The following is a 27,456-nucleotide window of genomic DNA, read 5'->3' as shown; positions in this document are numbered from 1 at the left end:
AAAGAGGAGTTGATGCCCTGTACATCCTATTGCTGTGGTTTTAGACACAGTGGGTCTTGTCAGTCTTCGTGTATTGATCCATCCATCAGTCCCCTGGCCATGGGAAATAAATGAAGGTGGTGTTGAGCTGATTATCCTATAAGTACCTAAGAGTGCAACAAGCGGGCCTGGCTCATTATAATTTGTGAGCCTGAGCTGCTAGCATTACTATGTTCAGCACCCAGATTCACATTGATTGGGATTGGAGCACCAGCACTTTGTCCTGTTTACACGGAAGATTTTTATGGACTCTGCACATTGTTAATATATATATTTTTTACCACTTGGACTAGTTTATTATTATTGTCACTACTGCTTTAGTACGTGCACTTTGGTCACTGTGACACCTTATAATATTGGCACATTATTGATATTCCGTTTATATCATTTATGCACGGACATTGGCACTTGCACTTTTGATTGATCCCGTTTTATTGATATTTATGGAAAACAAAAATTGTGATTCAGCGCTTATGATCTATTATATCAGCAGCTAACAAAAAAGCGTAAATATACAGTGCCTTGCGAAAGTATTCGGCCCCCTTGAACTTTGCGAACTTTGGCCACATTTCAGGCTTCAAACATAAAGATATAAAACTGTAATTTTTTGTGAAGAATCAACAAGTGGAATGAAATTTATTGGATATTTTAAACTTTTTTAACAAATAAAAAAACTGAAAAATTGGGCGTGCAAAATTATTCAGCCCCCTTAAGTTAATACTTTGTAGCGCCATCTTTTGCTGCGATTACAGCTGTAAGTCGCTTGGGGTATGTCTCTTTCAGTTTTGCACATCGAGAGACTGACATTTTTGCCCATTCCTCCTTGCAAAACAGCTCGAGCTCAGTGAGGTTGGATGGAGAGCGTTTGTGAACAGCAGTTTTCAGTTCTTTCCACAGATTCTCGATTGGATTCAGGTCTGGACTTTGACTTGGCCATTCTAACACCTGGATATGTTTATTTGTGAACCATTCCATTGTAGATTTTGCTTTATGTTTTGGATCATTGTCTTGTTGGAAGACAAATCTCCGTCCCAGTCTCAGGTCTTTTGCAGACTCCTTCAGGTTTTCTTCCAGAATGGTCCTGTATTTGGCTCCATCCATCTTCCCATCAATTTTAACCATCTTCCCTGTTCCTGCTGAAGAAAAGCAGGCCCAAACCATGATGCTGCCACCACCATGTTTGACAGTGGGGATGGTGTGTTCAGGGTGATGAGCTGTGTTGCTTTTACGCCAAACATAACGTTTTGCATTGTTGCCAAAAAGTTCGATTTTTGGTTTCATCTGACCAGAGCACCTTCTTCCACATGTTTGGTGTGTCTCCCAGGTGGCTTGTGGCAAACTTTAAACAACACTTTTTATGGATATCTTTAAGAAATGGCTTTTTCTTCTTGCCACTCTTCCATAAAGGCCAGATTTGTGCAGTATACGACTGATTGTTGTCCTATGGACAGAGTCTCCCACCTCAGCTGTAGATCTCTGCAGTTCATCCAGAGTGATCATGGGCCTCTTGGCTGCATCTCTGATCAGTCTTCTCCTTGTATGAGCTGAAAGTTTAGAGGGACGGCCAGGTCTTCGTAGATTTGCAGTGGTCTGATACTCCTTCCATTTCAATATTATCGCTTGCACAGTGCTCCTTGGGATGTTTAAAGCTTGGGAAATCTTTTTGTATCCAAATCTGGCTTTAAACTTCTCCACAACAGTATCTCAGACCTGCCTGGTGTGTTCCTTGTTCTTCATGATGCTCTCTGCGCTTTAAATGGACCTCTGAGACTATCACAGTGCAGGTGCATTTATACGGAGACTTGATTACACACAGGTGGATTCTATTTATCATCATTAGTCATTTAGGTCAACATTGGATCATTCAGAGATCCTCACTGAACTTCTGGAGAGAGTTTGCTGCACTGAAAGTAAAAGGGCTGAATAATTTTGCACGCCCAATTTTTCAGTTTTTTATTTGTTAACAAAGTTTGAAATATCCAATAAATTTCTTTCCACTTCATGATTGTGTCCCACTTGTTGTTGATTCTTCACAATAAATTACAGTTTTAAATCTTTATGTTTGAAGCCTGAAATGTGGCAAAAGGTCGAAAAGTTCAAGGGGGCTGAAAGATGTGATAAAGTTCATGAATAGATCCCGGTGCAGATGATAAGAAAGGGTTCATAAACGTTGCTGTATCCACCACCAATGAATGAAATACACACTCACCAGAGCCAGGTGCTGTCTATATTATAGGACAGCATTAGGGTTTCGTTCAGTAAGCCTCTTAGTCCTTGGACATCAAGATATTCAGTAACATCCGGTCTCAGGAACCAACTCCAAAAAGTTTATCCACTCAACACGTCATATGAGATTTGAATAAAAGAAAAGGGAAGAGGCTCATGGTGCAGTATGAAAAAGTGTTTAAAAAAATTGAACAGGTAAAATTTGAGTAACACTGACATGAAAAACAGTGTACTTAAAAATATAAAATAAAATGACAAACAATCAAAGGACTCACTTCAAAAGCCACCACTACAAGATGGAGTGATGGCTGGACCTTAAGCGTTTGAGATAATAGCTTTATACATATATTTATAAGTTATATATATATACCCCTTTGGCGCCGCATTTATTTCTTTTCTATTGCACCTAATAACCTTTTTTGGACTACCCCATTTATGGCCTCATGCACACAATGCATTTTGTAATCTCTCTTAGATACCTTTCCTCCTAGAAGCGGTGGTTTGGCAGGAAAAAAAAGCTTGACACTTGTAAACTCATGCAACACATTTCGGCATGTTGAGCATTTGGGGGTTTAGGTAATTTCATTGGCGGGAATAATTTATTCTGGCCATTCAAATAAATGAATGAATGCACCTATTTTTAATGCCCGCTTAGACATGTTTACACTCGTTAAACGTTTCTTCTGCTAAAACACCGCTGTTCTTGGACGCCCTGCACTTCTCCAAATGCCTATGTGTGCATGGACACACAGGCTAACATTCAAGGGTGTTTAGAGGCAAAAAAAAAAAGCCAGACGCCCTAACAGCCATGTTAAATATGTCCTATGTGCACGAGGCCTATATACTCGAGATTGACTGATTATCGGCAAAGCCGGTATATCGAGGGCCGGTATGCACTTTCCCCGATATATCGGAATCGGCCACCAAGGTGACCGATATTGCCGATATTTCTGGAAAGTGCTTGTACCGGAGTGATGCCTGCAGCTAGAGGCATCACCCCGGTACCGGTGTCCATAGCCGACGGTCGGCTGTCTGGTAATGACAACTGATGCGGCTGAGAAGCACGTTGAGTCGAGCCAATTCTCCATCCCTATCGCCTAATCCAGGGGTCTTCAAACTATGGCCCTCCAGTTGTTCAGGAATTACAATTCCCATCATGCCTAGTCATGTCTGTGATTGTCAGAGTTTTTCAATGCCTCATGGGATGTGTAGTTCTGTAACAGCCGGAGGGCCGTAGTTTGAGGACCCCTGGCCTAATCTGTTACATTATTATATGTACCATTGTATGGATTTGGAAAAATGTTATGTGTGCAGTACTGGGATAGGTTCATCTAGTGCCCAGGGCAAGGATGCAGAACTGTGCCTGCTCCCTCGCTGTTTACTGTTCATGCATGCCAAAGAAAGGGTTTACCACCCTGTGACCATTCTCTGCCCCCTTTCTCTGCCATGCCCAGGTCAGCTTCCCCTCCTGCCCACCCCTTGTCCTGGCCCTGACTGTATAATATGAGATGTTGACATATAGAGGCGTAGGCTGGGGACACTTTATGAATAAAGAGCCACTATGCCAATGATCATTGTGAGCAATGTGGTTCTGTTTTTCTATAGAATCTTTATTAATAAAAACAAATTGATTTTACCACTTAGATGATTTTGGGTACCATATAAGTCTGCCTCTTTTTTTGGTAATACATTCTTACCTTTTTTGCAGGCCAAGCCCAACACCACCATGCATCCCGCACCCTCTTTTTCCTCTTTCCTTCAACGCACTGCCCTTTTGCAGTTTGACTTTGGTGCCATTAGTGTTACTAATCCCAGGAGCCTGCATTCAATATATATCGGTTCTCCCACATTACACAGAACATGGAAATGTATTCATTTTGGTAAATATAAATAGCTAAATACCTTTTATCATCAGCAGTATATAGCAGGCTTGTGACTTCTATCAGTGTCTGGGTAAAGCTTATAGGAGGAGTTTTCATTCTACTCTGATTGTCTTATGAGCCTGCAGGACCCCTGATCCTCTATCTGAACAGTGCTGATTGGCCCTGTGCTGATCACATGCACTCTCCCAAGAAAAAAAAAAAAACTCTCTAGCAATACACACCAAACTGAGGAAGGGGGGGGACACCCCCGAAACCCGTAAGCTGTATTTAGAGGTCTACATCTTACCACGGTCTGTACCAGTGAACTACGCCAAGTGAACATTTCTAGTGGACTCATTGTTCTATTTTGTGCCTGTTTTTTTATCCATTTTTGTGAGCATGATGTACATACGATTTTAAATAATAAAATTGTTTTAAAGGTAATGCGCTAGTCTGGTGTGCCCTCTGCATTTCTTTTTTTTCACACACCAAACTAAGCATGTGCAGAGGGACTCCAAAGGCTCTGTCTTACCAGGAGATGGATTGGAGACAGTGGAAGAAGGGGAGGATCAGAGAAGACAGGGTCAAACAGCCTTTTTACACAATGCAGAGGATTAACCCCTTAGGTTCCATAGTGAGTATAACAAGCATGTTTTACTGCATATACAGACTGATTTTACTGTTATGGGTTTAGTAACAGTTCCTTTTTTTGGTAGAACTGTGTGGGGATCCCAGAAAGCTTTAATAGTAGGTGTAGCCAACATCCCTGGGGAAAATATTTAAACAAGGTTTGGTGCCTCAAGCCAAGGGGGTGGGATTTTTAGGGCTTATTGAAACAGATAGAGTAAAATATTAATACTTTGGTTGTGTGTATGGGTTATAGACCCATAAGTGGCGGTGAAGTCAGATAAGAAAGAGTGACAACGTGATGTGGTGACAAAAAATATCTCTCAGTCAGTCCTTGCTTTGCATACAGCATAGGGACTGTTGAGGGAGGATATCAAGGATTCCTACGCGTTTCGGCATACATAATACACTGCCTTTGTCAAGGAAAAATTGTTAGTTTGTTTTAGGTTTAATATGTATCAAGAAAATGTGTGTTTGAAATGACTTACAAAGAAGTAGTTGCTTGACCGCACCAGTGGGGATGAGTCCCGGTGATTACTGGTTTGTCCTGAGTGTTAGAAGTAGGGTGAATATGTATCAAACAGCACATCTAGGATGGTTGAAAAATCCCCTTTAATTTGGTAAGTATATGAGTCTAGAATTAAGTACTTACAATTGTTGTAGTTGTAGTTGTTTTTGTATTGTTGTAGTTCCTTTTTTTAACGGGTGGCATTAATTCTTAAAGGTACCACCATGCAGCTGCACCAAAACGCATGGTGCCGTGCCATTTCTCAAAAGAATAAGGGACTTCTTTTTAGGGTTTCTCATTCATAGGGCAGCCCATTGATATGAATGGGTAGACCTACACACAACGTGTGTAAACGCACTGAACCATGCGTGCTGAAATTGTGTAAATGAAAACTTTTTTTTTTTTTTTTTATGAAGTACTGAGACAGAAAAGGCAGTTTATTATCCATTTAACTTTGTATTTATTGGGTTTCGAAACAAATACACATTCACATCCTCTTGAATACAGTACATTTGGCACAGTAATAATGTTTACAATGAAGTAACACAAATGAATGGCAATAGGTTTAAAACATCCATAAGAAAAAAAAAAAAAAAGTGTTCTGTACAAATAAAGCATCACAATACAAAACGCAATATGTTTTATATTTATATATTTATATATAGCCAGAACTATTTGCACATAATTTATTAGAGGTAATATTTTTTATGAGTTTTCAGTATTTTCCTTGTCTGTCATATTTGGGCATATCCTGGTATATTACAAAACGGGTTCCCATTGGGCAAATCTAGCCTGGGGTATATCCTGGTATATTACAAAACGGGTTCCCATTGGGCAAGTCTAGCCAGGGGTATATCCTGGTATATTACAAAACGGGTTCCCATTGGGTAAGTCTAGCCAGGGGTATATCCTGGTATATTACAAAACAGGTTCCCATTGGGCAAGTCTAGCCAGGGGTATATCCTGGTATATTACAAAACGGGTTCCCATTGGGCAAGTCTAGCCAGGGGTATATCCTGGTATATTACAAAACGGGTTCCCATTGGGCAAGTCTAGCCAGGAATGCAGTAGAATAAAGCAATGAAGGGAGACATCTTTTTTTTTTTTTTGGCAGTTTTCACGAAAGAAATAAAATATGGCAAGTGAAAAGCAATAAAACAAGTCGTTCGCTGTGTTTATGAGATGTGAGGGGACTTCCTTTAACGCCCAGTTGAAGTTTCATTTTAAATCAGCTATATATGTTTTAGGTGCACCAAAAGAAAAGACGGGCAATGTTTTACAGTAGAAAGTAGCCACTGCTTGAATAAAAAAGCCTGCCCTACCAGCATGCTTCAGGAAAGGACCCTTGCTGTCTGTGGAAGCAGGAGTTTCTCTGCAGAGGTCCAACACACCCCCATCTGATCACATGCACATACTCTCTGCTGATTGGACAGCTCTAGCTGTGACCCAGTAGGTGGTGTGTCAGACTTCACAGACAGCAAGGGACCTTTACAGAATGCTGGCAGGGGGACAGGATTTTCTACTCAGGTTGTGGCTGCTTTCTAAAGAAAACATACTGTAAGGCTTCTTTCACACGGGCGCTCCGTATGTCATCCCATCCGTTTGCGGGTGATATACGGACATAATGCATGTCAATGGGATTGCAGATGTCAGCGGATGACCATCCGCTGACATCCGATTTGCGTCCTTTCAGTTCTGTTCCGTTTTTTGGAACGGATCAGAACCCTATTTTTCTACCGTTTAAAAAACGGAAAGGACGCAAAATCAGATGTCAGCGGTGTCATCCGCTGACATCCGCAATCCCATAGACATACGTTATGTCCCTATATCATCCGCAAACGGATGGGATGATATGTGGACATACGGACCGGATGACAAGTGTCACCCGTGTCCGTAAAAAAAAAAAAAAGTGCCGGAGCGGACCAAAATACGGTCCGCCCCGTGTGAAAGGAGCCAAAGACTTTGCACACCTTTTGTTTTGAGGCACCTGGAATGTATTTAGCAGATTCAAACTGAAAATTAATTTGGGCTTTAAAACAGAATTTGTGACATTTTTTAAAATGGGCAAATTCTGCTTTTTTTTCCCCCCAAAAGGTTTTAATTTTTTGTTTTTCCGAAGTTGGGGTATTTTTCTGTTAAACACATAAATTGCCTTGTTTTTGCATGTGTGTGTATATATACTCATATGGGCAGTATATGTATACAGCAGTATACCTCATCCACAAAGCTCCAGATTACAGTGATGTATGCTACATTGGACCACGATTGCCAAGTCGATGGGCCCACCATACAGGTCAACCCTGTAATGCTTTTTAAAGGATATGGCGGTGCTTATTCGTTCTACATGCACACTATATTCTGTACGGAAGCTGCTAAATTGGTCACACATTTTTCATACCCAGCTACTCACTAGGTAAATTAGCCCTAATTCTTCTTCTTATATTAAGTTATAATTAACCCAGATATTATCAGGAGGACCCTTTGGTGTGGCACACCTTTTAAGGAGACCTCCATTCTGGGATAACAAGGTTAAGAGGAAGCAGCGTGTAAATTAGTCTTAGCTCTATGTCCTGGCTCCTACATCCATATACAGTAAACCCCCCTCCATTGCGGGGGTTACGTTCCGGACCCAGCCGCGAAAAGTGAAAATCCGCGAAATAGAAAAACCCTATTAAAATGCATTGTAGGCATGTTTTTTTAATTGTCACTGTACGTGTAAAAGCATTTTAAGGTCTTTAAACACACTTTTAAAACGATAGAAACTCATTTAAACACATAAAAGATACTGAGAGACATAGCAAGAGCTATGGAAAACACAAAAATATCAAATTTTTAATGATTTATATAGTAAAATAACATTACAAAAAAAAAACGCAATATACCGGGACCGCAAAAACTGAACCGCGATGGACCGGGGGTTTACTGTATCCTGTTTTGGTCTACAGCTGGCCACAGATGATGCCATTGTCTTTCCTGCAACCACAGATTGCAGAAAAATAAAATTGCGTGTTTCCCCCATTGACACAGTCCGTGTTGATGGTGGGAATCCCTTTCGCAGTGCTATTGTGTTCCCTGCCGGCAGGACACAATGTTTTCAGCTGTAGACTCAATGACTCAACCTAAGTACAACCAGCCTGCCCATGGATGGATTCATCCATAAGTGTGTGCACGTCTGACGATTTTCTAATAGAAACATCTATGATTATATCTCTGACACACAGGTAGGATGCATGCAGAGGTCCATGGTACCAAAAGACAGCATAGGACTGAACGTGACTCGGTCAGCCATTTTAGATGTTTTAAAAAAATGTGCTGCCAAAGATCAAGAATTACTAGGCGTCTACAATTATCTTTGTTGCTTAGAAAACCTTCTCCTGTGTGCCTTTTAAGTTTTACTTATTAGGCAGCCAAAACTTTTTATCAGCAATTTGTCAACATTTGGGTCTATTAAAACTTTCTGATAGGACAGGGACGTCTTCCCACCCAGTGGACATCGATGTGGTACGACATGTTTTTTTACCTACTTTGTGAAAAATGTGTCGGGACTCTTCAAGGTCTTCCCATTAGTGTTGGATATATGTAGATATGTTTTAAAAAATTTGTACATGCCATATATAACAAATAATAATATATGAAAACGTGGTGGATGGGTTGTAGGCAGAGAGGTTTGGAAGCCATTGGATGCCTATATCATTGTTATAATGTGCTTAATATCTTTAGATGGCTATTAAAATAATATAAAAGGTTTAACAGTAATGAAATTACCAAGGTATGATCTTTGTAGCTTAATATATTACCTATATTTTTTGCTATATGTGGGATATGGTACATCTACTGGAGTTGGCATCCATAGCTTCATAGGAACATGGTATCACCATATTCTTGTACTGACTTCCCTGATTTTGGGATTAAGCTTGGCCCACACACTATCGCCCTGTCCAATGAGAAGACCTCAGTGTCCCGTACAGCACTCTAATGCCTCGTTTCCACTGAGCGGAACGGTTCGGGTCGGTACAGTTTGGAAGGGTTAGAATGGTCCGGTCTATTCTGGTGAGCATTTCCACTGCAAGCGGGCCACCAGGGACCATGCGGGGTTTACACCAAATGAGGTGTTTGTTTTGCTCTTTCATTTGACTTGAGCATTGAAGTTTTCCTGTCCGCCAATCAGTGGAATCTATCGTGTGACGCCAGTAGCTCCGCCCTAACCGTACCGTACCATTTCCTATGGCCCTACATCTGAAGCAGGACCAGGAATGGTGCGGTTTGGTTCGGTTGTATGGGCCACTTTCATAATGGAAACGCTCAAATTAGCGTACTGTACCGAACCGACCCGAACCGATCCGCTCAGTGGAAACGAGGCATAACAGAGTAGGGGAGATTAGAAAAGGGGGTGCCAGCGTAAATCACGCATAAAAGAGGTACCTACGTCCTATCAAAATGGGAGGCGAGATAGATTGAGGCTAATGTGGACTTTAATGGTACCATACAAAGGCTTGACAAACTCATTACGTTTAAAATTAAGCTTTATTCCAAAAACATATTAAAACATACACACATCTAAAAAATAGACACAAAACACTGTGTCCTGAACATTTGGCTCTATAAAATCACAGATGGGGTGAGACCTTTGGAAGAATAATTGTCAGTTTTAACAAAAACTATCTGAGTGTTGGGCACTCAGCAAGTAGGGGAGAGAGTCTGGGATTAGCCCTGACCAGGATTAGCCTTGTACTCAGTATAGTCAAGCATTTAGCAACAAAGAGGCACACAAAAGATTGTTTTCTGGCTAACCAAGGTAACGGACACCTTGCAGAGTCTGCTCTTAAGCAAGCCTTTTAGGCCGGGGTCACACTTATGCAAATTGAATGCAGGTTTTCCTTTTCCAGCATACAATTTCCATGACAGGAGAGTGTGGCCGGCTCTTTGGTGCCGGTTCACACACCTCCCGGACGGCCGCGGTCTGCATTTGGAAAGGATCCTGTGCGTCTTTGGCTCCGAATCAGGTGCAAATTCAGACAGAAATTTGGACTTGATTCGTACCCGATTCAGTTAACAGAGATGCACCAGACCCCCTGCTGTGAGCCGCGCCCGCAGCTAGTGTGAACCTGGCCTAACAGATTTTTAAAGGCTCACAGCTCTATTCAAAATATCAGTTTTGGGTGGACAAACACTCATTTGAATGGAAATACCAAGCTCCAATTTACAGTATCTCACAAAAGTGAGTACACCCCTCACATTTCTGTAAATATTTTATTATATCTTGTCATGTGACAACACTGAAGAAATGACACTTTGCTACAATGTAAAGTAGTGAGTGTACAGCTTGTATAACAGTGTAAATTTGATGTCCCCTCAAAATAACTCAACACACAGCCAATAATGTCTAAACCACTGGCAACAAAAGTAAGTACACCCCCAAGTAAAAATATCCAAATTGGGCCCAAAGTGTCAATATTTTGTGTGGCCACCATTATTTTCCAGCACTGCTTTAACACTCTTGGGCATGGAGTTCACCAGAGCTTCACAGGTTGCCACTGGATTCCTCTTTCACTCCTCCATGATGACATCACAGAGCTGGTGGACGTTAGAGATCTTGCGTTCCTCCACCTTCTGTTTGAGGATGCCTCACAGATGCTCAATAGGGTTTAGGTATGCAGACATGCTTGGCCAGTCCATCACCTTTACCCTCAGCTTCTTTAGCAAGGCAGTGGTCATTCTGGAGGTGTGTTTGGGATTATTATGTTGGAATATTGCCCAGCGGCTCAGTCTCCGAAGGGAGGGGATAATGCTTTGCTTCAGTATCTCACAGTACATGTTGACACCAGAGATGTATAGTAACTAAGTAGAACTACTTCACTACTGTACGTAAGTACCGAAAGGCGGTATCTGTACTTTCCTAGAGTAGAATTTTTTTCTCCTACTTCCACTTTTACTTCACTACATTTTTTCGATGATTTCAATACTTCTACTCCGATATTTTTTTTTTGTGCTGCATAGTTACTCGTTACAATTATAAAAATTACCACTGCCAGAACAGTAGATGGAGATTTCATGAAGCTCAAAACATGTGTATTATCAGCGCTTACGAAAATAAGTGCTACTGTATGTATAAATAAAAGCTGCATCTGAAATAATAAAAAACAATATGATGTTCAAACTTTTGACTTCTTTCTTTAATAACTACATAACACAGTACTTGTACTTTTACTTTCAGTACTTGAGTAGCAATTTTTTTTTTCAAAACTACTGGTACTTTTACTTTCAGTACTTAAGTAGCAACATTTTTAAAAAAAACTACTTGCAATACTTAAGTACAAAAAATGTTGAATACTTTAGTACTTCTACTCAAGTCACTTTTTGATCGAGCACTTGTACTTTATACAACTCTGGTTGACACCAAATTTAACACACCTGCTCTCCATTCACACCTGAGACCTTGTAACACTAATGGGTCACATGACACCAGGAAGGAAAAATGGCTAATTGGGCCCAATTTGGACATTTCCACTTAGGGGTGTACTAACTTTTGTTGACAGTGGTTTAGACATTAATGACACACATTTGTGTTATTTTGAGGGGACAGCAAATTTACTCTGTTATACAAGCTGTACACTCACTACTTTACATTGTAGCAAAGTGTCATGTTGTCACATAAAAATATAAAATATTTACAAAAAATGTGAGGGGTGTACTCACTTTTTTCATGAATTGAAGTTTTTAGCATTCTAGATAACAGATCCCATATGAAATACATGTCCATGTTTCTATTTATTTCACTAGCCACACTAATAACAAAATGGGGATTATGATGCCAACAGTAACAGACTACTTGTAAACCAGGAGGAAGTTTAAAGTCATTCATAGTCATCAATACACAAGTTTAGAACTTGTTTTTTCCACATTTGTAACATATCACATTATCACATTAATACTGTACAGCTGGATAGTCGGTGAGGTGGAGCCCTCGGGAAAGGCTCCATTATTACATGCTATGTGTAGGGAACATTAAAGCCTTAGGCTCCGTTCACATGTCAGCGTATGGATCGCGGGCAGAACCGCCGCGGTTCCGCCCGCGTTCCGGAGATTATTGCAAATCGCGGGACGCCTAGCGTTGCCCGTTGATTTGCAATAGCCCCCCAAACGCTGAGCGATGTTGCAGCGATTTCCGCCTGCCGAATCGCGGTAACATCGCGCAAACAAAATCGCGGGACGCAATACGCTCCAAAGAAGCTCTTGTACTTTTTTGGAGCGTATTGCGTCCCGCGATTTTGTTTGCGCGATGTTGCCGCGATTCGGCAGGCGGAAATCGCGGCAACATCGCTCAGCGTTTGGGGGGCTATTGCAAATCAACGGGCAACGCTAGGCGTCCCGCGATTTGCAATAATCTCTGGATCGCGGGCGGAACCGCGGCGGTTCTGCCCGCGATCCATACGCTGACATGTGAACGGAGCCAAAAAGAAGGTAAAAAATGACAATAACTGATCCCAACTACCTCTTCCCACTTCCAGGTATCTTACATTACTCAATGCTGTGTAAAGGCCTCTAATGTATACAGACAGTAGTGCACCATGCAAAGATTCTATAGGAAGGGGCACTTAAAGTGGACTAGTTATTTGTCTGGATGGTCAACGCCACGTCTAAAAAAAATCAAAACTGGGGGTGACTTTTTTCACTTTTTTTTTTTTTTTATTTCATTGTCCTTACAAATGAGATGATGCCATTAGGTTAAGTATAACATAATTTTAATATTATGTCAATTTTATGTACTTCTAACTTTCTACAGGGATTTCCATGTTTTTGATGTGTGTTCCATGAGGGTTTGTACGGTTCAGTGGTCTAAGACTATGGCAGTTAGGGGGGTTATACATTGTCTGATAATTCTATTTTCTATGCAGAAAGGGGAACAAGTATATGGGTACACTAGGGCTCCGTTCACACCATGCGCATTTTCCATTTGTCACATGCAAGGCAGCCCATTCCTTTCAATGGGCTGCCCTACCTGCGGAAAATAAACAAAATAAGTCCCTAACCCTTTTGCAAAATGGTGCCACACCGGCATGAATGATGCTGCGGCACCACACATTTTGGCATGCGCGTTAGTAGAGGGGTGGGGTGCTATTAGGAGCTAAAGTGATTCTAAAGTAAAGATTTTTTTTAACAAACATGGTATACTTACCTGCTCTAGACAATGTTTTTACACCCCAATCCTCCTCTTTTTGGGTCCCCCAGTGGCAGTCCTGGCCCCTCCTCCCTGTCGAATGCGTCCAATAGTAAGCCTCTTGCTATGGGGGCACTTGATCAGGCTTGCTTCTGAGCCACGCTTAGTGGGTCCATTGACACACACAGTGCGGCTCAGCCCCGCTCCTCACTCTCTTCTCACTGGCTATGACTGACAGCAATGGCTTCTGCTGCTGTGTGAGCCAGTGAGGAGAAAGAGACCCTGGGAAGCTGCTGCTCTCATGCACATCACTGGATGGAGATGAGGCTCAGGTATGTATAGGGGGATGGGGGCGATTAAGCTTTTAGAACCACTTTAATGGCACCACTGTGCATCTGCCAAAGGGCACAATCTTGCACGCATTCCTGACACTCTCAGTGTCGCTGCACCACCCACTCCTGATGAACCTTGTTCCCAGGAACGTGTGTGAGGGGAATATAGACAAGACTGCAGCCTAACACTGGCTTTCTCAGAGGGATCATAGCTGTGTAGTGATACATTAAGTGCAGGTAGAAGTCAGTCTGAACAACACACCTGCCACTCTGCCCAGCTCTACGACTAATCAGAAGGGCTTCAATTTCAGACTCACCAGCAGGGGGTGCTGCAGGGAAATTCAGAGTTTGTGGTTTCAGAGAACCCAGGTAGCTGGAGTTGGAGTGGATCTAAATAAAAATTCATCATATAATCTTTGGGGGGGGGGGGGTAGGCCTAGAAATGGAAGTTCCCCAATAAAGGGTATTCTCAGTGTTAACAGCTATCACTTCTCTGTTGTGGACCCCTCATTGGGTTGTTCAATAAGACAGTGCAAAGGGTGATAATGAATAAAGTTCACTGACCAGTAGCCACCAAACAGGAAGGAGGTCAGTAAAAAAAAAATGGGGGGGGGGGGGGCTACACTTTGCATTACTGATGAAGCCTGTTTGGGTAGTTTACCTGGGTGCGGGAGCCACTATATAACATGCACTGCCACCTGCTGGTAGAATCTCGTAACAGCTGTGAACTACAACCACCTGCATATCGGCTGACCAAGCAGGTAATCGGTGCTTAAGAAGCTGCTATAGAGACAGGGGGGTCAGAGTTTTGGAATAAACTAGAAACTTCCATTATTATAATTCCAATAATCTAAACAAACTGATGTTGGATAGTTATAGCATGCCCCAACACTCCTAGCAGAGGAAGGAGTTTTAGCATAATACTCAACATTTAAATAAAACTCTAAATATATATAACTGCACCTGAGTTTAAGAAAATGGGACTGTATTTGGTTGAGGGTTAGATAATAAAAAAAGTAAATAGTGTAGATAGACCAATTTCCCAACTAAAGAGCAGCAGTACTAGCCAATAGGGATGCACCAATACCATTGTTATACCAGTGAGTACGAGTATTAATACTTTCGGTCAAGTACTCGCTGATACGGAGTACCGATTCCTTTGTGGTGTGATTTGAGCCCATGCAAACTGATTTGGCTCAAATCACACTGCAAAGAATCACATGCGATTTGAACAAGAATGCGGTGCAATTCCTGACCAAATTGCAGGCGGTTTCCCGCACCACTCCTCTGTGAACCCAGGCTGAAGTCACTTTGACAAGCCTGGGTTCACGCAGAAGCGGTGGAAACTGCATGGGATTCGAACAGTTAATGCACTGCATTCCTGGCAAATCCCATATGATTATTTGCACTGGGATTTGAGCCTATTCAATTTGTATGGGCTCATATCGTACTGCAAAGGTATCAGTTTCAGCCAGGTAAGGTAGCAAATGCTTCGATGCTTCGTATCGGCACCGATACCGGTATCAGTGCAACCCTACTTGCAAATATTTCATATCACCAGTAAACCTGTAACTTTGTACCATTTATGTGCAAAAGAAAGCTTCCTACAAACTTTTCTTATCTAGCTTGACCTGCTTTTAGTGCAGTTTGGCTTCCCGGGTCATGACTGCTCAGCTCTGGTGACATCACCAGAACCAATTCAAGGGCAAGACAACAAAGGCAGGTGCCTCACGCCTTCGGTTATGAGTAAGTAAAAAAAAATGAGGGCTCAAATATCTGCACCATAAGCCAAACAGATCATTAAAGGAATCCAAGTACTTTGGCTTGACTTCCACTACTGACGCTCTGAAAATGATTGTCCTGACTTTAAAACTTTCTAAGTTACTGAGAAGAAACAAGCATGCAATCAGTGAGGTCAAAACAACCAATGATCATACTAGCTTCATTTCAGTGACTCAAGGGTTTCTATTGACTGCAACAGCCTGATAGCCTGGCAACTAACATCCTCAGAAAGAGGTCAGCATGAGCGCTTACATAGTTCTCAGCAGAATACATTTAACACAACATGAATTGTTGACCTAAAAAACGAGGCTAATACTAAATCTTAGATTTAGATCTCAGATCAGAATCAGTGCGGTGGTATAATCATAGTCCTAAGCACTTGTATAGAGATTTATTTTGGTGTTGTTTTTGGTTACCCCTTCCAAGGGTCATCTCTAGGGCTATGAAAGTCTATTCCTTCTATATTTGTGTGGTTTGTAATCAGTGGCCGCTGGTGTTCCATGAGCCGGGGGGGGGACAGACCACACCATACCCCCCCCCCCCGGCACCACACCGGCTTGCACACCATACCATCCCCCTGTTGCCAGCTCACTCAATCTGACTGACGTGGAGGGCAGGCAGCGGCGGCAGTGGCTTCCCCTGCGTCTCCTCCCTCCTCCTCCTCAGCCAATAGCATGGCCTCTCCTTTCGGCCAGTTGGGAAACAGGTCTCAGGACCCGCTTTCTGATTGGCTGGTAGGAGGATCCGTGTGATAATAGCGAATATTCATTCACTATTGTCACACAACTAGGTGGGCTCAGGGCGCAGTGCTCTGTGCCCCTAGCCCACCCTTTTTTGAAGCATATTAGAGCCTCTGGCTCTAATCACGTGATTAAAAAAAAAAAAACCCATTGGAATCCATGCGTCCGGCGCCCTGCATGTAGATTACGGGTTGGACGCATGGATAGGGGGGGCAGCCCCCCTGCGCTCCCAACGCACCAGCCGCCACTGTTTGTAATACTAAATCTTACAAATACTTGTTGCAACTTCCTAATAGGTTTATGAATTCAGATAGATTGGATGTTTTTGGAATTTTGGTAATAATCTACAATTTGTCATTTTGTAAAAAATTGGGATCTGTAGGAAAATTACAAATACATTCTGCGGGATTGCTAAGGTGGAACTTTATGACCAGATGTGTGTATTTCAATTACTAGGCCTACTATAAGCAACCATCCGCACCATGCAGGTGCAGTGGAGCGTGTGCGTGTTTCTGCACATTGCCATGCACCACGTGTAGGGCAGCCCATTAATTTCAATGAGTTACCCTATGAGCAAGAAATGCGCAAAAGAAGTCCCTGACCCCTTTTTCAAAATTTCTCTGCACCAAACTGCATGTTGCGCGTGTTTTTAGATGGCTGGGGGTTCCATTAAGAATTATTGGCACTGCCATGTGTCTGCTAAAGGGCAGCCCATGCTATGCGTTTCAGGAAAGAGCACATCTTTGCACACATTCCAGACACGCACAAAGTGTGAACTAGTCTTATACCTGCACTTTAGTCCAGGAGACATGGGGCAGCAGCAGAAGACACTGTGGTCTCCATAATGGTTCATGCAGAGGGAAGCAGTGAGCATCTTATGAATCACGTTACAGGTTCATTCTGAGTATAGCTTTTGGTCAGTACACTATAGGAAAACGCCATATTATTGCATGCCAGGGCTCCTATGCATTCCCCATTTACCCGCATTATACTACGAATTGTCACAAAAGAAAATCTGAATTTTACCATCTCTATTCGAACCCCCTCAAATATTTTTTAAAAAATGCCATGGAAGGGTATGAAAAAGTAATATTTTACTAGGCTGTTTGTAGGATGCTTTCAGAAATAATCACCTTTATATTCTTTTTGCTGCAGGCCTAAATTTTGCAGAACCATGCTTGGGCATCATAGAAAGTGAAAGCCCTGAGCTAACAAGCATGCCAACACATACCTATGTAACAACTATGCAAGGCCAGTGTGTATATGTTGGCTATGCTGAGGAATGTAGTACAATACTGGTATACAGGTTTGAAATGTGGATAGGGAACAACACCATTTTATTAGTGTAGAGTTGATTGCTGGAGGTCAATTCAGCCCCTGAGTACTCTCAAAAGCATCAACTCTTCGGGGAAATATCAGACTTGCCAAGCTGGCTGCCCAGGCCTGCTAGTGAGGAACTAAAGAACTGTAAGGCGTGTATATCTTTCCTTGTTGGCTCTGGTACGAAGATGACATCACCCTGCTGGTGAAATGACATCTTTGTCTATACGAACAAGGAGGCTTTCCACATGGTACCTGTGCAAATCCAAGCCACCAATAACCTCAGCTAACACTACAGCCACTGGAAGCTCCACAAGAACACCAACATGGGAAGACCTCCATGATGGATTCCATTGGGTTAGAAGGATTGCAGCTTTGCCCTTGAGTATGACCTCAAGGTAACATTACCTCTTGCAACCCCTAATAAGTCTACCAGAGTCAGAAAATACAGAATTAGGAGAAATGTAATCCCTTCTTCCCCTCCCAACATTTATATGAAGGGTTGCAAAGACATATGTGGAGGGAAGCTTGTCAGTCCTGGCTCAAACCAAGATCGATCCTAGCAGCAGAGAAGTGGCATCACATGGCCTTAACAATAAAACACTGGAAAATAGGTAGTAGAATAAATAGCTTAGACTGAATTATTAAAGCCCAACTCCACCTTCCTAACAAATTTAAATATAAAAAGAACGTGGCAACAAATTAGCCAAGGGGCCAACTATAAAGTTAGACGCTGATTAAGTTTGCAAAGTAGATGTTTTTTTTTATTTTTTTTCTCCTGGTAACTTATTCCAGTTATCCAGTGAAAACGCTAACATTTTAATTCCCCTCTTGGTAAGATTGCATACATATGGAATGACAAGTCCATATCAGAATTCCATATTCAGCTCCAGATAAATGCAGACAATTTGGGTCTCCAAAGCCCACATGGCATTCAGCCCATTTTCAGTGGCTACAAATAAAAATAAATTCAACTGAACAATCAATTTACTTTGGCTTAACACCTTTCAGGTACATAAAAAAATAGGTTCAAAACTGTACAATCTTTAGGAAGCAGCCATATCCCCAGTAGAAAAGCTTGTCCCCTGCCAGCATACTCGAGATAGACCCTTGCTCTCCATGTAAAAGCAATGATCTGATTCCCCCCCCCCCCCGAGAGTCAGAGCTAGAGCTCTCCAATCAGTGGGGAGCATAGGCTTTGCTGTTGCAGAGCTGTGACTAAAGCCTCGTACACACGCAACGATTATCGGCCGACCGATCGGCCGTCTTTTGTCCAGTGTTGTTGTGTTGGTTGAAATGTGCTCTAGACTGCACACGAATTTTATCGGCCAACAAAAACCAACTTCAGAAGTGATGTCATGTGCTGGTTTACTTTCCATGTGTTTTTTCTTCTCTGAGCATGCCCAGTCTTGCTCATCTGATTTTTGTCTGCCGAAATCTGTACTGACTGACGAACAATCGGCCGTTCTGTTGACGGCCAACAAAAATTTTATAGCATGCACACCAGATTTTGTTCGGCCGAAAAGTCGGAGTCGGTTGTCGGAAGCATCATACTAACAAGCCGAAAATCGGCCGATCGGACGTTGGCCGAAAATTCACGGCCAACTATCGTTGCGTGTGTACGAGGCATTAGCAGGAGGCATGTTGGAGCTCTGCAGAGAAACCACTGCTTCTGCACAAAGAACCAAGGTCCTTCCCTGCAGTATGCTCTTTTAGCTAAGGCTGTGGCTGCTTTCTAGAGAAAACAAACTTAGGGCTCTTTCACACGGAGCGGACCGTATTGCGATCCTCTCCGGAACTTTTTTTTTTTTCACGGACACGGATGACCCTTGTGTCATCTGCTCCGTATTTCCGCATATCATCCCATCCGTTTGCGGATGATATGCGGACATAATGTAAGTCTATGGGCATTGCGGATGTCACCGCTGACATCCGATTTTGCATCTGTTCCGTTTTTTAAACGGAAGAAAAATAGGGTTGTGTTCCGTTCCAAAAAACGGAACAGAACTGAAAGGACGAAACTCGGATGTCAGCGGATGGTCATCCGCTGACATCCGCAATCCCATTGACATGCATTATGTCCGTATATCATCTGCAAACGGATGGGGTGATATACGGAACGTCCGTGTGAAAGAGCCCTTAGACTTTGCACGTCTTTGTTTTAATGCACCTGGAATCTGTTTAGACAATTTAAAAAAAAAATAAAAAAATTGGGCTTCAAAATATTATTTTAAAAAATGAGAATAAAAACAGGGTAATTTCTGCCCCTCCGCCCCCCAAAAAAGATCTTGCATTAATTTCTGAAGTTGTATTATTTATAAAGAAAAGTAGGGTTAAAAAAAAAAAAAAAAAAAATTACAATTAAATGCTGAATAACAAATTTGTGAAAAAGATGGAGTTGCCCTTTAACATAAGGGAAAAAATAAAAAAAAAGGAAAAATGTTGTGCTAGCACTGTTGATTCAATCCAGAAGTCCTTCCTATTCTTTCTCTTTACAAAGCTTAGAATTACTATACAATAGATCTAGTGTATAGCATAATATGTTTACATCTTTTAAAACAATTCAATAATAATAACATTAATAAAAAAAATAATTTCTCACAGAAACTTGAACCAATACACATACAGAGTATTGCACATTGACCTTATAGTTTTTTTTTTTTTTTTTTGGACTAGCATTTTTATAATTTTTCCATGACATGCAGCAGTTGATACCTCTATAATGAATAAGACTCCACAGGCCTTGCAGCAAAACACTATTTACAAAATCTCACCTGTACAAAAGGCAAAATAAAAAAAGCCTCTTAGTGCCACTTTGCCACTCACAAGTATTTTTTGTTTTCCGTTTCTTTTTGTTTTTTTACATTTTTTTTTTTTTTCAAGAAGCAGAGGATCCGCGCCTGTCAGTTAAACTGAACCCCCGATAACTGCTTATAATTCAGTCCAGTAAAATACATCGGAAATATTACAATAATACATTTACACACAAAATACACAGGGTACTTCTGCAAATAAAAACATACTTTAACACTATTAGCACATCTATACAACAAGGTAACGCTGGCACTGGCTGTACATGGTGCCCTTGTTACCGAAATTCAAATTCTTACGCACGCACGCATACACTAAAAAAAAAAAATAAATGAAATAATGTACAGTTGTCTCAGAATGTCAGTTTTCAACGTTTGATCATTCACACACTTCGAATTAAGTGTGAAATAGTTCAAATTTCACGTTATTTTCTGCATATCACATTGTGATATTCGACTCACTTAAGAAAAAAAACAAAAAAACAAAAAAACACAGTAGTGCTAAAATTTCATACAAGTGTGCAAAAGCAACACAAGTGCAGTAAATGCTTTGTATGGTCACGGGATGTGGAGGACCCGACACCTATACCAGAATTTATATTGACTAGGCAATACTGATGTTGTAGTAGTTTAGGTACACTCTGCAGGAGACATACAGAAGCCAGGCTCAGATCCCCCCAATATGGCAGAGTTTTAGAATACCTTTGTTATGCCAGGGTAGACTTGGCACCGCATGCTATGCATTGCAGGTTCACAGCAGTCATCGAGTCAATGGTTTCCTATCTGTTGTGCTGTATAACCTACTATACATTACACCTAAATGGTGCAATCTTAGGATAGTGGAGACTAGACCCCCCTGGGGCCGTTCGGAACCTTCCAAGAGATCCTAATTCACAAAGGTGACTTTGGATTTTACAGTAGAGTTTATAGCATTTCATCACCAGAAACCGCAAATTAAAGTGCCACTAAACCAAAGTTGGCTTACATAAAATTGGCTTAAAGTGTATTTCCACTTTGGCAGCAAAATTAGGATAACCCCTATTTTATATATTATATATTCCCATTTACATAGCATAATTTAAATCATACATATTTCACTTTTTTTTTTCCATGTAGTAAGGAAGGGGGCTGGGGAGTTATGTTTACCATAATTAACCCTGTCTCTACTGTGCTGGCAGATCTCATTACCTTTGTAAACGGGATATACACACACTGCCGTAACAAAGGGTAAAGATTTCAAAGCATGGGTGCATGGCTGGGAAAAGGGGCTGGGACAAGGGGGTGGGACGGAGAGGTAGCTGCCCCGGGCACAGTAAAGCAAGGGGGCAAAGAATTGATGCAGGGTGGTATACCGATTCTACAGCATTTTTTTAACAGTGGGGGAGAAATTCTGGATCTTTGCCCTGGGCACTGTACGACCTTGTCCTGGTACTGCCTGTGTAGTACATTGTACTTTAAAAAAATCAGTCTGTCCTCGACTTCTCAAATTTCCTCCAAAATTTTAAATTTCACAAATTTGTCTGCAAAAAGTTTAAATACACTTTAAAGCGACCCTGCTGAAAATTTAAACGAGTTCCTCTGTAAAAAGTGGTGAGTCCAATCTTTGCTTTCTTGCTGTTGGCATTGGACGCTTCTGGGTGTGTCCAATGCCACATCCCATTATGGTTCCAACTACTGGCGGTTACATTGCTACAATGTCCTGTGGAACCATAGTGTATCCAGCACAAATTGAAGTGTCTTATACCAGTGGTGGACACAACTCTGAAAGAGTGAAGAACCAAAAAGTGCTGCTCCTGAGCATGGCCACTCTTGATACCCCAAAAGAACCCCCCTCCTCCCCAAGCATGCCCAAGTTGTGAGCTCTGAGCCAAGAAAAAAAAAAAGAAAGGGTAGCCCCCACAATGCAATGCAGCCAATGCAAGCAAAATCTTTGCTCAGTTGGAATGATGGGGGTAGGCGCATACACAAATTGTAGGAGGCAGGGTCCTGGACTACAAATTAGCTGCCGTCATATTTCAAGATAAGTCCTAATCTTGATGAATAGGTCATCAAAGATAAATGTACTTAACATCACAAAAACTGGTAAAATATTTAGCCCTTAAAAAATGTTCCTAAAAACAATGGCTTAGTTCAAAGTCTATACAAGCTATGTAAAATGTTGCTATGGCTGTTTTGTGGCTGCATGGCCTTTTATTTCTTGGAAATGCAGCTTAGTCAGCACCCGGCAGGGTCCATTCCATTGAGAAGTTAGAGGAACAATCTGGCAATTGCAGATTTATAATACTGATGCATGCTGCTCTATTAATACGTCCCCTTAAAGGGTTAAAGTGGACCTAAACCTAAGCTATTACGCAGACTCATTGGGGTTGATTTACTAAAGGCAAATAGACTGTGGACCCTTGCAAAGTACAGTTGCTCCAGAGCCACGTAATGAGGGGAAGCTTCATTTTGAAGAGAATACCCAATTACATGCAAGTAAAATATAAACAGGCATTTTTGCTTGCACATGATTGGATGATGGAAGTCAGTAGAGCTTCTGCTCATTTACTAAGCTCTGGAACAACTGCACTTGCAGCAGGCAACTCGCCCTTTGTAAAGTACGAAGTCTATTTGCTTTTAGTAAATCCACCCCTTAGTACCAACAGCAGATTTGCATTGTAGGCGCTGAGGTCAGCACAGTTTCCATTTGTTTGCACAAAGACTCTGCTGATGGGAATGCCCCAGGAGACTGCTTCTATAACCCTGGATCACATGACTAAAACAAAATGGTTCATGGGTCTTGGTGTACCAAAATGACAGGTAGGTATTTACCCTCCTGCCCTGCATCCTGTCACAGTTCCCCAAGTAGACCTAACATTTGGGTCAGTTTTAACAACATTTGGAAAATATAGGCATGTTTCCATACCTATTCAAAATTTACGCATTTCAAATTTTGTAAACTTTTGCTCTGTTAATTAGGATAATGTTGGCCTTACATGTTTAATTTTCTAAAAAATTCAGTCGACTTTTCCATCCATGCTAACAGTATGAATTGAGGAATCTCCACTGCTGACTATTGTATTCATAAGCCAAGACACTCCCGGCTGCCTCGATATAGCGGTGACACCAAACAGTAACTACATCTGCTCAGCCGATAATTTTCTGCCGGCTCAGTCAATTTTTCAATTTAATTTTTTCCAAGCACAGCGGTGCTTGTAGGGTCAACAAAGGCTTGAATTTTGCACCATCTATGGGGTCCTGTAGAGAGGCTGACTGAAAGGAATTCCCCAAAAAGCTGGCCATACACTGGTAGATTTTCATAGAAAGGTTTGTAAAATAAAATCAACCAGTACATTCAATAATGCCATCAAAGAATTGATGAATTTAAAAAAATTGCTTGCTTGAACAAATTGATTTTGGAATTAACAGAATTCCCCAGTTCAAGAAAAATGTTCTAACCTGTTGAATTTTTTTCATTACTACAGTCAAAAACGATCATCGATTTGACCCCATTAGCGATTAGAAAATCGAACAAACCACAAGTTAATTTTTCTAACAAAATTCTACCGGTGTAGGACCAGCTTAAGTTTAGTGCACAGGATTTCAGTATCTAGTCTCATCACTTCTTTTCAGCTTCTAGGATTTTTTTTATATAGCACTGTAAATACATTGAACTCTTATTTATGTAAGCCAGCTTGGATTTTAGGTTAAATTAGTCCTTTCACTTTGATGCCTTAAATGTATTTGAAAAGCCAAATCTAATTAGTGATGATGGGAATCCTAACAATCCAAGCCCAAAAAGAGACTTCATTCCTATGCAGATACGTTGGTATTAAAAAAAATTTCAAAAGATAATAAATAAATGGCAAAAACACCCCAGTGGGGTTGATTTACTAAAATGATAAAGGGCAAAATCTGGTGCAGCTGTGCATGGTAGACAATCAGCTTATAATTTTAGCTTCTTCAATTACGCTTTGACAAAAAAAAACAGAGCTGCACCAAATTTCGCACTCTTCAGTTTTAGTAAATCAACCCCACTGTGTATGAGCATTCTTGGTAGAATATTTACACATTTTAAATAACGACTGCATCCCTAAAGGCGGGAAACATTTCTGCATATTTTGTCCAGATTTCCTTTGGTGAGGCCTGGTGGCATACGACCGTTGGCACCCTATGCTCTGCCTCTCCTTTTATACCACACTTGACAAGCCCACAACACCTTTACCCTTCTGACCTCACCACAGAGCAGAGTACTGTGACGCTTTCTGTATATGCTTATATTATAAATTATTTCCATTGACGATAGAAGAAAAATGGCTTTGCACGGAAAAGCCACCTTTTCTACTGCCCTTAGACAGATGTCTACGTAGCCAATTATATCTCCAGCCCTGCTCCACGGTAAACAGGGTCTTTGAATATTTTATATTCGACCAGCATTACACAAAAAAAAAAAAAAAAAACCCTCTCTATGCCCAAATGCTTGTACATATTTTCACTCTCTTTACAGTATCTCTACTCTCAGTGGTTTAAAGGGAATGATCATATAATTTAGAATTTTTTTTTATCTTACTGCCGAAACTGCACCGTTTTCCTTTTGTAAATTTTTGCTAACTCACAACATTAAAAGAAAAAAAAAAATGATTTTTTCCTAAGATTGTCTAGTATTTTGTGGTCACAGACCAAGCAGAATGTTACAGCTACAGTTTCGGAAACAAAAACACAATTTTGCATTGCTTGTAAGACAGAAAATAAGAGTGCCTTCAGTTAAAAAAAACCATAACAAACAGCAACAATAAATAGTATCTTTACACAAGTAGCAGGCTCATAATAAAACAAGTTTGTAAGGATCCACTGAATCTCAGTCACGTGTTTCGTCTCCATAGGACTACTGCATGAGGGAACAAATCATGGGGCCAACCAAATCAGGCCAAGGGTTCCTCTCCAAAATAAGAGAAGCCTTCGAACTCGGCCTGATTGATTTGTTTGACTATGGCTTCATCCACCAGTGTTAGGACAGGCTCTTCTCGTGTGAAGTCCTGGTCGAAGTTGTTGACGTCACGTTTGGTTTTCTAGAAGGTAAAGAGAAAAAAGAAAAGGTCACCAAGTATACAAATGGGAGGAGACACTAGAAGCCAATAACTGCGTCAGTGAATGTGATCTCAGGACTGAATATGAATTCTCTCATAAAAGAGTCCTAAGATGCATGCTCCATGGGTTCCGCTTTAGAGGAAGTAGGGTCTTCAATACTCACAGGGTTTCCTAAAGGGCGGGGATTCCCAACATGAGGATCTGCACCAAAAGCCAACAATAACTTAAAAAGGGAGACTCTGGTGGCAGTGTAAGCAAGAAGAGTGGAAGCACAAACTTGCCTTAATACAAGTTTGTGATATATGCATCCTAAAAAGACTCCATTCCACAGCCAAGTAAAACATCATGATAGTAGTACATGATCAATATGAGCTTGAAGAACACTGTATTAAAGCCTTTATCGTGTATAGCTGAAGCATGTACAGCAAGCTTTTACAAAGCATTTAAATTTGTTAAAGCTTTTGACAAGCTTCAAGTAGTTATTTTAGAGACTGTAAAGCACCTTTCAAATGGTAACATTGATCTTAAAGGGAGTGGTGCTTATCATTTTAAACAAGCTTCTGTCAAGCTTTAGTAAGCTTTCAACAATTTTAAAGCTAAAGTTTACTGAAGCCCACAACCAACTTCTTTAGGCTCCATGTACACGGGACGCTGGAAATGGCCGTTTAGGAGCAGTTGGGCGTTTTTTTCAGAAGCCCCTGAACCCATCTATATTTTGGGTCCATGTACACCAGGTCGTTTACAGTCATTTGCAGGCAGTTGCGTTCAGGGACTGTTTTTAGAACGCAATTATTTGCGTTCGAACGTGTGTTTCCCGGCGTTTCAAACGCACAAACGCGTCCGAACGCGATGACCCGCGTTTAGCGTTTGCGTTTTTCCATTTTAAAGGGGAATAATTTTTTTGACCTCTAGGAACGCTTCTAAACGCAAACGCCCGCAAACGCCGCTAAACGCCCGCTAAACGCGGGTACAAACGCGACCAAACGGATGTTTCAAACGTTCTAAAAATTCCAGCATTCAAAGGGACTTTTAACAACGTCCCGTGTACATGGAGCCTTAAAGTGATGGTCAGCATTCACATTATGATCAACATTTAATTCCTGGGGCTCTAAAGGCTCCAAAGTAGCTATTCAAAGATTGCCAAAAGCTTTGCAAGTCTGTGCGTACAAGGCTGTATTTAAATTTGTTTTCTATAGGTACTGTTCTTTAACCTATAGAATTATCCATCAACATCTATTAAATAATCTACATTAACAATCAGCACTTGAGCACATTACACCTAGCATCAATATCTGTGATTGAAAGTCTCTGTGGACTCCATGTGTTGTGAAGGACTAACCTGATATTCAAGCCTGTTTGCCATGATACACACTTCTGTGTTCCCGGCAACCTGGATAGGTGAGCATTCATGTTGATATATTTTTCGAAACCACTGGTACTCTTAGATGTGCCCTGTCTTTTTTCAGTACAGCAAATTGACGGCTAAAATTCACAATGGGACCGTTGGCAGGTGATATAGAACATCCTAGACCAGCCTTTCACAAACTTTTTAACATGGTGGAACCCTTGAAATCGCTTTCTGGAACCAGGGAACCCCTACTATAAATAATTACTACATTTACAGCTCATAGTACATTAGTGTGATGGTCAGCAGGAAGAATGCTCCTTACATGTGTGGTCAGTGGGAGAACTTCACCCCCCCCCCTTAAAGATAGTTAAAAAGATCACTGGTATTAAAAGAAAAAAACTTAAAAAGATCACTAGTTACTTATCTGAGAGGCTGGCCTAGACTGTAAACCAGGCGTCTCCAAACTTTCTAAACAAAGGGCCAATTTACTGTCCTTCACCTTCAGATTGGGGGGGGGGGGGTAGCAGAATGTGGCCATTGAAAGTAGAAAATGTCCCAGCATCAGTGGGGGTAAACAATGCCCCATCTTTGGTGTCAGTGAGAGGAATTGTGCACCATCGTTGGTGTCATTGGGTGG

The 27,456-nt window shown here is 41.3% G+C and overlaps 1 protein-coding gene across 2 annotated transcripts in view; it reads right to left on the bottom strand.

Moving 5' to 3' along the window:
- Positions 1-24,956: 24,956 nt before the first annotated feature.
- Positions 24,957-27,456, bottom strand: part of PRKCE (protein kinase C epsilon) — a 670,827-nt gene continuing 668,327 nt past the window's right edge. For both annotated transcript variants that reach the window (XM_082249847.1, XM_082249848.1), the window contains exon 15: positions 24,957-25,452. In XM_082249847.1, coding sequence (XP_082105973.1) covers positions 25,306-25,452 — 147 coding nt within the window. In that variant the 3' untranslated portion in view covers positions 24,957-25,305. The remainder of the gene's footprint in view (positions 25,453-27,456) is intronic.

This window comes from Pelophylax lessonae, assembly GCF_965119305.1.
Source record: "Pelophylax lessonae genome assembly, chromosome: 3".
Classification (NCBI taxonomy): domain Eukaryota; kingdom Metazoa; phylum Chordata; class Amphibia; order Anura; family Ranidae; genus Pelophylax; species Pelophylax lessonae.
Note: the sequence above shows the minus strand (reverse complement) of the source record. Positions and strands in the feature narration are given on the sequence as shown.